This window comes from Furipterus horrens, unplaced genomic scaffold (genome assembly GCF_987537825.1).
Source record: "Furipterus horrens unplaced genomic scaffold, mFurHor1.1.pri manual_scaffold_3, whole genome shotgun sequence".
NCBI lineage: Eukaryota > Metazoa > Chordata > Mammalia > Chiroptera > Furipteridae > Furipterus > Furipterus horrens.
Genome location: NW_028327173.1, coordinates 54,999,853 through 55,013,089, shown reverse-complemented (window position 1 = coordinate 55,013,089; position 13,237 = coordinate 54,999,853). Strand labels below are relative to the sequence as shown.

Genomic DNA, 13,237 nt, shown 5'->3' with positions numbered 1-13,237 from the left:
TCTCGCGCGGTGTCCTGGGGGCTGGGAGAGGCTGGAGGGCGAGGCGGAGCCAGCGAATACTGAAGACAGCAAGGCCCGCCCACTTTTTTGTGAAATCTGTGGGAACCCTCGCAGATTTCGATTCCCCAGTCTCGGACCCGGTAAGTGGTTTTAGAACAGTCCCCCAGATGTGCACTTCCGAGCCTAGTCCGGACTGAAACGAGCTCGATTTTGGCGGCGCCCCTGCCTGCGCGCTGTACCAGTGAATGAGGTGCTCCTGGGCACCCTCTTTCCCCTTTAGGGGCCGTAAGCTTCTCCTCCGTAAATTACCTGGGGAGTTGTGTCTGCCTGGCCTGAGTTCCCCGCCTTGGTTTCCAGTAGGATGTGCGTCTCGGCCCCACACGCCGGGAAGCCCCTTGGCATTGCCCTTGCACCTCCTCTTGCCCCACGCGCTTGCTTTTCCGAGCGGCCAGGCCTGGGCTCGGGGATTCCTGCGGCCGCGTGGCTGTTTGCTGCGTGCCCCTGCCCGCCGCCCACCTGTGGGAGCTGGTTTGTCTTCGGTTCCTGCAACTGCAGGGGTCCCCTGAGTTCTTTCTAACCGGCCTTCCTCCTGCTTTGCGATCAGATTTGCCATCTTTTAGAGAGAACTGTGTAGGGTTTTTTTGTTTTTGTTTTTTCTTTTACCTTTCCTTTTTAGAATAATCTTCAAAGAAAAAAAAAATGTTACAAAACACCCAGTTAACACATCGTTGGATGTTTACACAGTTCCTCTGTTCCTCCAGGATACACCTCTGACTAGGGAAGGTGTGTTAATCATTGAACCGTTTTAAAGTTCGGCCTGTTTGTCCGAAGCTGGTGGGAATGGCTGTGTGAACGCCTGGTCAGCAGCAGCAAATGCCACCGAGCTCTGCTCCCCAACGCTGGGGAGCAGATTGCCCAGTTCCATCCAATCTTTGCATCAGAGAACCTGGAGGGTTTTATCTAGTCAACTCTGCCACCCTCTCTTACCAGAAGTGGGCGCTGAGATCCAGACCTGCGAGCACCCTGACGAGGTCACAAGCCGTGATGATACTTATCCTTGGCTACTTTTTATTTTTTAAATTTCTTTTGGATTAGGAATAATAAAATGTGTACATGAATCATTCTTGATCAACAGCAGCACATGATATAATGATTGATTTTCTTTCCAAGTTTTAATTTTTGTATTTCTTGCCTAAAATTTTAATTTAATTTTACTTTTGCTTTTCTCGCCTAATGTACCTTTGCTCTGACTTTGTAAATTGATCTGTACATTTCGTGTTAAAATAAATTCTAATATTTTCTCTATTCCTTTAATTTTCATTTAAACCTAATAGATTCAAGTGTAACATGGAAAAGATCACTATTTCAGAAAGAATTTTATTTTTATTTTTTAAGATTTTATTTATTTTTAGAGGGAGGGGAAGGAAGAGAGGAGAGGAACAGCAATGTGTGGCTGCCTCTTGCGCACCCCCAGCTAGGTACCTGGCCGGTAACCCAGGCTCATGCCCTGACTGGGAATCGAATAGGTGACCCTTTGGTTCGCAGGCCTGCTGGCGCTCAATCCACTGAGCCACACCAGCCAGGGCCAGGAGGAATTTTAAATTCTGAATTTTCTAGATTTGCAAAGTATCGTTGACAACCTTTTGTAGGTTAAAAAATAAAATAAAAATTTAAAACCAAGTTACTCTTGGTGAAAAATTTTAAAAGTTTATATTTGATAAATAGAAAACCGTATTTGAAGTACAGTTTAATTTACAAAAATCACAAGCAATGCGACAGGACTGAGGACTGCACATGTTTTACTGTGAATAATGGAGCTTACTACATGCTAGGTGTACTATGACGCACACATCATGGGCTGCTGTTAATCTTCATGAGCATCCTATTGTAGGGAGCATTGGCCCCATATTACAGATAAGGAAATTATTAGTTTTCCTAATAGAATAATGCGCTGTATATTTCTATTGGATCCTTTAACTTATGGGCATTTGACATATTTCAAATTGTAAGCAGATGCCTTGATCGTAAAATATACAACCCTACCTGCAGGTTAGTTGAATTTCATACTTCTGTTTGTCTCACTATTACTGTAATAAAGTACATTCCTAAGAAATTATGAGTCCTCTCTGCCAGCATTTCAAAGGGTGAGCTGAAAAGGATTGTACAGGAAGGGAATAAAATCACACAACGACATTTAGAGTGTAGCACTTGGGTTCTGGTTTTGCTTCTGTGTGACCTTGATGAGTCTCTTAACCTCCTAGAATGTTTTCTCATCCATAAAATGGATGGTGATTTTATTTTCACTTCTGCACACAGTTTTAATAACTGTTGCTTCTTTACCTATTGTGAAAATAAGTATATCAGTGGGTGTGAAAGATGTGCTTTTTAGAAGAAACCAGGTATTGCAGGGGCTTAGGAATTACCATAATTACTATTTGTGTGTTGTGTTTTTTATTCTTGTTATTATACCTTCTGACACAGTACCTGTATTATGAAGCAGATTATGATCCTGTGGGTAGCTGAGGGGGTTCAAAGGCAAGGAGTACAGACTGGAGCCTGATCAATCATAATGGCAAAAGCTCAGTGGGAAATAAGATCGCCAGAAACAAAGTAGAAGGCAGAGCTGTCAAGGTCATGCCTGTCTCCTTACAGGGACCACAGGATAATGTAGTAGTTTTGGACCAGGCAGGGTATCTTCTAAATCTAGCATTAAGCATGAGTCTCCTCCTTACTTTGTTCTTTCCTCCCAATTTAGCAAATGTCAAAATGTAGGAGAAGAAATGTACATGCTAGATATTTTTGACAGATTCTATTTCAGGGCAATTGTGTTTTTATTATTGCTACAGTTTTTTGAGGATGATAGTGATGTCTGTTGGTGAACAGATAGGTGCGAATGCTTGAAAGACACGAATAGGTATGAAGTGGGTAGATACTGAACATGGAAATAGAGCTCTAAACCTTACATGATGTGTGTGTACGTGTGTGAGAGAATGAAGACTGCATGGGAGCTGGGGAGAGGCTGAGGCATTTTCTCTTTGCCCTTTGTGTTCTCTGAGGCTAGCACAGCACCTTCCTTATAGTTAATGTTCAAAAAAAAGGCATGTTGAATGAATAACAACCAATATTTGGTATTAACATTTTATTTAAATCATTCTCTAGACTGAACTCCTTGGTGCTAAGGACTTGTTTTTAAAACCAGATTCGTGGAAACATTGTTATGTTAAATCAAAGAGGATTATACAGTTATAGAATCGAGAATATTTTAATGAGTTTATGGTAACAGTTATCTCATGGATGGGTGGGACAGAAATGGGTTTGGGGATAGGTACTGGAGGCTTCAGTTATATCTATAATATTTTAGGTTTTTAATATGTTAAGATATGTTAAAGGTGGGCGGCAGATAAATGTGTTTATCATATTCTTTGTATTTATGTATTTGAAATAATAATTAACAAAAAGAAGATCTATTTATCTCATATTAATGAAATATATATTAGCTCCTAAAATTTCCAAGATGTTTCAGCCCAAGTGTACACAAAAGGACACCTACAATATTCATTTTGTTAGACCTATCCAGATGTTTTTGTTTGCATGTTTGATTCCCTGTTGAAGGTATTGAATGGCTACAGGAAGCAATATGAAGTATTTTGCTTTGTAGCTGAAGGATTTGTAAGATGAAAGGTTTTAAACATGAAATGAGATCAGTGTAAGCTTGTGATTTAAATTGTCATTTGAAAAATTGTTTGATCTGACCCTCCAGGGGAAAAAACCATAGTAATAGCCTAGCAACAATAGGACAATACATTAATTTTTTTTTTCTCAGTCTCTAGATCACCATGGCGACTGGACAGAAGTTGATGAGAGCTATTAGAGTTTTTGAATTTGGTGGACCAGAAGTGCTGAAATTTCAGTCGGATGTTGCAGTACCAATTCCAAAAGACCATCAGGTGGAAATAATTACTTAAAAACAGGCAATAATTACAGAGTATGAGTCTTTAGCACATCAAATTAATATTCAAAAGAAGCAGACTCACAGTGATTGTAAAGATAGTTAAAGAAAAATTTTACACTGTTTATGAGCTCTGACAAAGATAACATAATTCTAATAACAAGTGAAGTAGATCTAAGAAAAGAAATAATGTGGTGTTTTAAGAATTTTTTGAAGTTGAGAATCATCGATGCAGTGCAGTAGAATTTTTTTTTAAATGGAGTCATAAGTAGTTGTGAATAGTTATTCTATTATAAATTTTCCTGATTTTTATTTTGTGTACATCAGGAAAACAATTTTCTTATGCATACCGGCCTTTCGTATATGAATTGAGAGTTTAAATGTAGAGCTTAATCATTTCCAGTGACTTTAACAGTTCGTATACTTTTTCAATAAAACTTATGTATTGTTATTACTGCAGTTGCCATGGCTCCTGAGTCTAATTTCCTTAGCAAGCTTTATGAGAGTTTTCACAATTTGGCCATAACCTATCTTTATAGATTTATTTCTTATCACTCTTTCTCAATAGACTGTGCTATAGTAGCATCAAGCTTTATCCAGTTTCTCCATGAGGCCCTTTTGTTCCTTCTGTCTTTGCACGAAATGGTCCTTTAACTTGAAATATAAGTTTTCTCCAATTCCCATAGAATTTCTGCTCATCCATTAAGGCCTAGTATGAATACCACTTCTTTTTAAATGCCTTTCTTTACTCTTACAGCAGAAGTAATTATGTGTTAATTAAGGTAAAATAAGCTTCTGTAGTAGAAGTAACCTTAAAATATCAATAAATCAACAATAGAAAATTATTTGTTATTCACTAGATTCCAGAATTCGAAAATGTGGGTTGGTAGCTCTCCTCCAGCACTGGCTCAGGGACCCAGGTGTCCTCCAGCATGTGGCTCTGCCACTTTCAATGCCTGTCTTCTGAGGTCACATGAAAGGGCAGAAGCAGTGTGGATTGCCTCAGAAGGCCTTTATGGGACAGGCCTGGAAGTGGCTCTCATCACTTTTGTTCAGAGTCCCTTGGCTAGAACTCAATCCTTTGGCTACTCATAACTGTAAATGAGCCAGGAAACAATAGTTTTTTCCTCTATACCCAGGAGGAGGAACTAGATTTGATGAGCACAGAAAGGTCTCTGCCACACATCTCAAGTATTTCCATCACTATTTTCTCGAAATGTTTTTCATTTGGCACATAAACCATTCTGCCTTACATTTTTATTTAAATGTGGGTTTGCAAAACAGAAATGTGAGCTCATTGAAGGCAAGGTTTTTCCCCTTCATTTTTATAGTACCCATAACACAGGGGAACAAATTTTAACATAATTCCTCTTGAGTTAGATTTTTCAGCTATTTTAGACTTAAATAGGCTTGCTGATAATCAAAACTGCAGTTAGTTTTCTTCTATCATGTCAAGTTTTTCTTTACAGCTTATCTTAATGCAACCACTCTAGGCTGGATTGAGCCTGGATTGAGGGAAGCACTAGTGCTCTCCTATTGGATGAGAGCAAACTTCCCTTGAGTCGAGGGGAGGGAGGATGACCTTGGAAACCAGTGACAGGTTCATACTTGCCTAGGCTATTCAATTACACATTAGACAGTGTGGTGAGAGGTTGTATGCTGCTCTATATAGTGAATCATACTCCAAAGTGTAGTCTGAGTTCTTGTCTGTATACAGTAGTCCCTCTCTATATCGCAGTTCACTTATTGTGGCCTCACTGTATCACAGGATTTTTAAAATTATATTTAATTATTTATCGTGGATTTTTTGCTTTATTGTGGGATTTTGCGGTACTGTATACATATGTTGTTAAAGTTACGTAGGTTTAAGAGTGTAGAATATGTTTAAGAACATTAGTGTTTATAAAAGTGTGGAAAAGGTTAATAAGGGAGTGGGAAAGGTTAATAAGGGATTAGGAATGGTTTATAAGTGTGTGGGAAGGGTTTATAAAACCTTAAAATATGTATAAATACTAAAATGTAAGGGTTCTACTTTGTGGATTTTCACCTATCGCGGGGGGTGGTCTAGAACATAATACCCACAATAAGTGAGGGAATACTGTATTTTAAAGTAAAACTTGGTGATCAAGATAAGTCTTGGGCCCCTCACAAGGTATGCAAGCTGTGTGTTGAGAGTTTACAGATGTGGACAAAGGGAACACATGATAAATTGCCATTTGGTATACCTATGGTTTGGCGAGAGCCCAGAGATCATTCAAGTGACTGTTACTTTTCTATAGTGAAAACGTCAGGATATACCAAGAAAAACAAATGTAAAATAGAGTATCCTTGTCTACTATCAGCTGTACACCCAGTGCCTCATTCAGCTGAAATCCCAGTGCCAGTTTTCATTGAACTACCCTCTTTCAAAAGACAGGAGTATGGTGAAGAACTAAGTGACAGCAACGATGATGATTTTGAAATTGAAGATGACTCAGTTCGTAAGGGATTTAATCAGCATGAGTTGAATGATTTGGCACGAGATTTGTAACTATCCAAAAAGGCCTCAGAACTCCTAGCATCAAGACTGCATGAGAAAAACTTGCTTGAAAAAGGAGCGAAGGCATCCTACTTTCGATCAAGAGAAAGTGTATTTCTGCAGTATTTTCGAAGTGATGGTGGCTTTGTGTATTGCCATAACATACGTGGTTTAATGGAGGAATTGGGAATTCCAACATAGAATGCAACTGAACGGTGACTGTTCATCAATAGCTCAAAGCGGAGCGTGGAGTATGTCCTCCTTCACAATGGCAATTTACTTGGTGCAGTCCCAATTGGCCATTCAGTCTGTTTTCATGAAGAATATGAAGATATAAAGAGAGTCTTTGATCTTTTGCAATATCACAAGCACAATTGGATCATCTGTGTTGACCTTAAAATGGTCTGCTTCCTTCTTGGTCAGCAACGCGGATACACCGGGTATCCCTGTTTTCTGTGTATGTGGGACAGCAGAGTTCGGGGGAAGCATTGGATGGAGTGGAATTGGCCTCCAAGATTTGACTTCAAACCTGGTGATCCAAACATGCTACATGAGCCACTTGTTGACAGAGAGAACATTATATTCCCACCTCTGCACATAAAACTGGGTCTCATGAAGCAATTTGTTAAAGCTTTGTCAACTGAAGGAGACTGTTTCAAATATCTCATTTTGGCATTCCCTAGCCTGCCGTTTGAAAAGATAAAATACCTTAATATATACGTTTGGTAGCAGAACTTTACTGCTTGTACACAATTTCACTTACAGTAACAATATAGCCTTTATATGAATAAAATAACTCTAAGTAAAGAGTATACTCAGGTCATTTTTTCTTTATTTTCATTTGTATGTACATTTTGTATGATTTTTGGGACAGAGAGAGGGTATCCTGTATCTTAAAAAGTTGAGATGATAGATAAAAACTGGAGTCATTTTTGGATTCAGATGCCAAAAGTTGGTAAGAAACAAGTGTCAGATCTAAACGAAAATTGTGTTCCCCAGTGTAATCATTACAGTCCTAGCATAATGTCTGAATGCTCTGTGTAAACTAATACATTGTCATTGCAGGTTCTAATCAAAGTTCATGCATGTGGTGTAAACCCAGTGGACACATATATTCGCTCTGGTACTTATAGTAGAAAACCAATCTTACCCTATACTCCTGGCTCGGATGTGGCTGGAGTAATAGAAGCTGTTGGAGATAATGTATCTGCTTTCAAGGTATTACACTTTTAATTATTTCTATGTTAGCTTAATATTTTCTTAAAATATTTTAACATAGTTGTAAAATGTGTCTGTATTTAAGTATTATGCAATTTCTGCCACTTGGGGGTCTCCTCTAGTAATAAAGAAATTACCTTTGATCCAGAGGCCTTGTTTATTTGCATTGTTGGGAATAAGTGCAGGATCATTTCTATATCTTCACATCCCCAACAGAATTAAATGGTGAGCCTTTTAACAGTAATATGTAAGGAAAGAAAATTATATTACTTCCTAACTCTTGATAATACACAAACAAACATTTATGTTTTTTAAATCCTCACCCGAGGACATGCTTATTGATTTTAGAGAGAGGGGAAGGGAGGGAGAGAGAGAAGGAGAGAAACATCAATGTGAGAGAGAGACATCTATCAATTGCCTCTTGTATGTGCCCTATCTGAGGACCAAACCAGCAGCCCAGGCATGTGCCCTAACTGGGAATTGAACCTAGGACCCTTCGGATGACGCTGCAGCCAACTGAGCCATGCTGGCCCAGGCACAAACCAACACAATTTTTAATACTTTTAATAAATTTAGCTTCACAAAGTAAAGGGAATGTAATTTTTTTGGAATTATAAGTAAAAGTGAAAAAAATGCAAGGTCTCTATATATTTTCTGAGCTCTGACTCAGACAGAATAAGGTGATAGAGTCAATGAAAATGTTATGATCAGGACTCTTACTATTTATATACCAAAAGACTTTTAAATATAGAGAATATATTCATGTTCTAGCATCTTTCCTCATAATTCCTTGACCTGCTCAACTTTGGTCCCTCATTTATCCAAAATTGGACTGAGACAGAGATGATTAACATGGCCCCTGAACAGAAAGACAGGCAAATTCCTACAGCTTTCCACTCATCAGCCCATAGCAACTTGGCTTCTGCCCCCATCGCTCCACTGAAATGATTCTTGCTAATGTCACTAATGGCATCTATATTGCTGGAGTTAATGGGCCCTTTTATGTCATTATCTCTCTTGACTTTTCTGTGACATTTGACACTCTCAGTCACTTACTTTTTCTTAAAAAAAATAAATAAATAAACTTTTTTCTGCAGCTTCTGTGACATCATTTCTCCCGTTCTTTTCCTCCCCCTTCCTTTCTGGGCATCCTTTTCCAAGCCTCTTTTTCTCTGGATGCTCCTCAGCGCTCCCAGTCCCTCCTTACACCTCTTTTATATTGTATACCTTCCCCATGATGATTTCATGTACATCCGTATTTTCCATTATTACATGGATATCTTCTGCTTAGAATTTTCTTTTCTTATATAAAAATTTTAAATATTTTATTGAAGCAGTATTTTAAGCCCAACCAAATATTAATCACATAAAAGAACCATTTCCTATTCTTACATAAGTGACATATTGACTCTCTTATGTAGTTAACATTTTCCTAATATTTAGGCTCTTTCTAAAGAATTTATTTTTAATTATTTTTTGTATTAGATGAACATTTAACTTTTTCTATTACAGGTGACATTCAATATTTTATATTAGTTTCAGCAATATAGTATAGTGGTTAGACATTTATATAATTTACAAAATGATTCCCATGGTAAGTCTAGTTACTAAGCTCGGCAGCCATGTTTTAATGGCTAGTGGCAATTTAAAATTCAAATTTAACTTAAAAAACAAAAACAAAAAACAGTTCCTTAGTCAAACTAGCAATGTTGCCACTGCTCGCTAGCCCTGTGCAGAGATAAGATGGTGTCCATCATCACAGAAAGTAGTGTTGGTGAGACAGGACCCACTGGTCAACCTCCAAAACTTCTTACTCCGTGTCTAAAACTGAGCTTGTCTCTTCGCGCTTCATCTCTGCTCTTCTCTCGTGTGACTGCCTTGGTGACCTCTGGGTGCTTGAGGCTTATCTCGTCACTCTCCCTCCTCAGTTCTCCCTTATTAGAACTGTTTTCTCTCTCCTTCTCTCTTTCCATTTCAACTCTCTGTAGATTAGGTTAGCTTTCCTAGATCCTTACCTGGACTTCTATAATAGACACTTGTACCTTAGTACCCTTCCCCCATACTCCTTGAATCTCTCCTTGCTCTGTAGGAGGTGTTTTCTAAAATATAATTCTGATAGTTTTACAATTAATTCTTGCATTCATTTTGTGTAGATTTCAAGATATTGTTGCAATTGCTTATGTTACAGAAGAAGACTATTTTATGCGCTCTCTCTCTCTCTCTCCCATCTTTCCATTTGTATCTCCTATTCCTTCTCTCCCTGCAGTTTAGTAATAACTTTTCGTTCTTCCCTCCATAGCTCATGCTCTTTTATCTCTGTGTCTTTGTTCATATTGATTCTTCTGCTTGGCAGAATTAAACTGAAACTTACAAATATGAATTCAAGGGATCTGACACTCCAGCTTTCATTTCTTTTCTTTTTATCTCTTGAAAATATTACATTCCATACATTAGTCTATTTATTCTTTGGGAATGAATGCTGGCTTTTTTTTTCCTGCCACTATTCCTTTACTTAGTTTTCTTCACCCAAAATGACTTCTCAATTCTCATTTTCAAATCTCCTATTCTTCAATACCTACCTCAAATATTATCTCCTCAATGAAGGTATTCTTGATTCCCTTAACTTAGAAATAATTTCTTTATCTTTCTTGTCTCTATCTTATTAATGGCTCATCACGTTTACCTTGCTTTGTAATTATTTCCATGTTATTTCTCTTTTCCTTGACTTAAGGATGCTTGATGTTAAAGGGAATGTCTTGTTTACTATAGTGGATTCTTAGTAAATGTTTGAATTATACTAAAATTAATGCATCTTGTTTTTAAACTATAAAAGCACGCTTGATCTTAACCTAGTTATACTTGACCATTTACAGGTGATACTATGAAGCAGTGATGCTTGTCTCTTACTCATAGATGCCTTTTGAATGTTGTTTGTCTACACCCCATCTATACCCCATTGTATAGTGCTGTTAGTTTTTCATATCTCTTCATTATAAGACAAATTTAAGGATACTGAGCATTATTGTCTTAATGTTTTGCTTATTCCAAGGAATGTTTTCTTTTTTTTTCAAGGTAGAGAAGTTAGGGCAGGTGATGGCAGTGGGCAGCCTCGTTTCCCTAGTGTGCAGGTCGCATTGGGCAGCCCCACGATGCTTATACAGAGCCTTGTCTCAGCCTCAGTTATGCTCTGCTCTTCAGTAGTAAGGGCTGCACAGACGTTTATTGAGAGGTTGCTGTTTCTGGTGCTGGGACAAGTGCTGAAGCCAGTCCCAGCTTTTCCTGCTGTCAGGATCCAGGCACAGGGTCCTGCCTTTTGGTGTAAACATGAAAAATGAAGGAAATGTAGGGGTGAAGAAATCTGTGGAGAGGATTTAGAGCAGGTAATTGCTGTGTGGAAGAAACCTTACTTTCTTTTTAATCCTCACCCAAGGATACGGGGTTTTGTTTGTTTGTTTGGGTTTTGTTTTTTGTTTTGTTTTTTGTTTTTTAGCGAGAGAGGAAAAGGGGGTAGAGAAAGAGAGAGAGACATTGATTTGAGAGAGAAACATTGATTGGTTGCCTTCCCAATGCTCCCAACTGGGAATCGAACCTGCAACCTTTTGGCATATGGGACTACACTAACCGACTGAGCCATCTGGCCAGGGCGAAACCTTACATTTTATTTTTTCTCCCTAGTATTTTGGGCAAAAGTGATTTTATTAACTGCCATTTACTAACTGCTTGATCTGAGCAAATTACTGAATTTCTTTTTGCCTCAATTTTCTTATTTGTATTGTGGGATTAATTCTAAAGTAGAGATAATAAAACTACTTACCTCTTAAGCTGTTATGAAGATCAAATTATATAATCATAAGATACTTAATGCAGTGCCTAGCACAATACACTTTCAATAAAGGTTCGTTATCATTTTCATCATTATACCATTCTGGAGGTTTGCTTTCCTTTGCTTTTTTCTATTTCTCATAATTTTTCTTCTCACTGGTTCCCATTAATAAAATACTTAAAAATATTCAGTAGTTTAAAGTTATTTTTATGAGACCCTAAGATGTAGAAAACTATATAAATACTTATTTCTTGTTATAAAGTTTGCATTAAAAAGGATTTCAGCTCAGGATGATCACTTCATAAGTTATATAAATATCTAATCACTATGTTGTACATAAAGTAATATAGTATTGTATTATACTGTATCTGAGGGAAAAGTTCAAAAGCATCATAAAATAAGATTGTACCCATTTTAATGTCACTTTTAATTTCTGACACACATATGAATGCATTGCTTCCCCCAGAAAGGTGACAGAGTTTTCACTACCAACACGGTCTCTGGGGGCTATGCAGAGTTTGCTGTCGCAACCGTTGACACTGTTTACACACTGCCAGAAAAGCTGGACTTTAAACAAGGAGCTGCTATGGGTGTCCCATATTTTACTGCGTATCGAGCTCTGCTTCACAGGTAATAACACTATCAACTAAATAACCAACAACAAAGAAGGACAGTGTTAATTGCTTTTTTTCCTACCATCTCTCTGTCATTTTGGGGTACCGTTTTGTTACCATTAAGCTTTTATGAAGTGGAAACTGCTAATTTGAGAGATTGTTCTAATCACCATGGATACAAAAAAGAGCAAAACACTGTCTTTGTGTTCAAGATGCTCACAGTCTAGTAAGGGAAGTGGACATAGGAGTAATAACAGTTATATATAATGTGGAAAGTACAGTGGTAGAGATGTGCATAGGGATTTATGAGATCACAAGGGATGTGCCTGTGGTGATGAGGTAGGTCTTCCTGGCAAGGTGTAAAGGCTTGGACTATGTTAAAGCTATATTTGAAAACAATCATAGGGAATTAGATTGGGAAAGGAGCTGGGAGGAGAGAGGGCATTCTTGACAATGGGAGTATCTAGTGTGTGGGGGAAAAGCATGGTATCCGTGGAGAGCTAGAACAATCTGGTTTTGTTGGCTAGAAGATTTTTAAGGCGAAGAGTGGCAAAGAATAGGTAATCTCTCAATATATGTTAGCTGTCATCACCACATATGTAGGTTTCCGATTGTGAAAGCTAGATCATAGAGCTCTGACATTGTTCTGTAAGGGATTGGGGGGTCATGAAGTTTTATTCAGGACAGTAATATTGTCCTATTTGTGTTCTATTGATACCACTTACCAGTTCTGTGAAAGATGGACTTGAACACAGGAATGGAAGAGATGGGAGGGTCTTATAGGCGTATCATATGGGTAAAATACTTCTTGGCCAGAGCAAGGGTCATAGAAGAAGAAGTGGAGAGGAAAGGACAACTATTTAGGGTGTAAAATTGGGAATATTTGGTGACTGCATGTGGAGAATTAGGTAAAGGAAAAGCTTAAGAGTACAGACATCCTAATTGACAAGTCCAACAGACTGTTGGATGAAAGAGTTGTGAGATTGAAGGCTGGAGGAATACATTTGGGGATATCAACATGTGGGTGAGAACTGATAAGATGAAAGTGATTGAAATCCCTCAGGGAGTGAGAAGAAGAGTGGAACGAGAGTAGAACTTTAGTGAAAATCAACATG

At 38.1% G+C, this 13,237-nt stretch overlaps 1 protein-coding gene across 4 annotated transcripts in view; it reads left to right on the top strand.

The window, feature by feature from the left end:
• Positions 1 to 10: 10 nt before the first annotated feature.
• Positions 11 to 13,237, top strand: part of CRYZ (crystallin zeta) — a 29,108-nt gene continuing 15,881 nt past the window's right edge. For 2 of the 4 annotated variants that reach the window (XM_090269624.1, XM_090269623.1), the window contains exons 1-4: positions 76 to 140; positions 3,824 to 3,947; positions 7,533 to 7,685; positions 11,975 to 12,138. In XM_090269624.1, coding sequence (XP_090125750.1) covers positions 3,837 to 3,947; positions 7,533 to 7,685; positions 11,975 to 12,138 — 428 coding nt within the window. In that variant the 5' untranslated portion in view covers positions 76 to 140; positions 3,824 to 3,836. Of the gene's footprint in view, positions 141 to 812; positions 1,032 to 3,823; positions 3,948 to 7,532; positions 7,686 to 11,974; positions 12,139 to 13,237 lie in introns of those variants that run through there. The other 2 variants (XM_090269625.1, XM_090269626.1) reach the window with 2 other exon arrangements.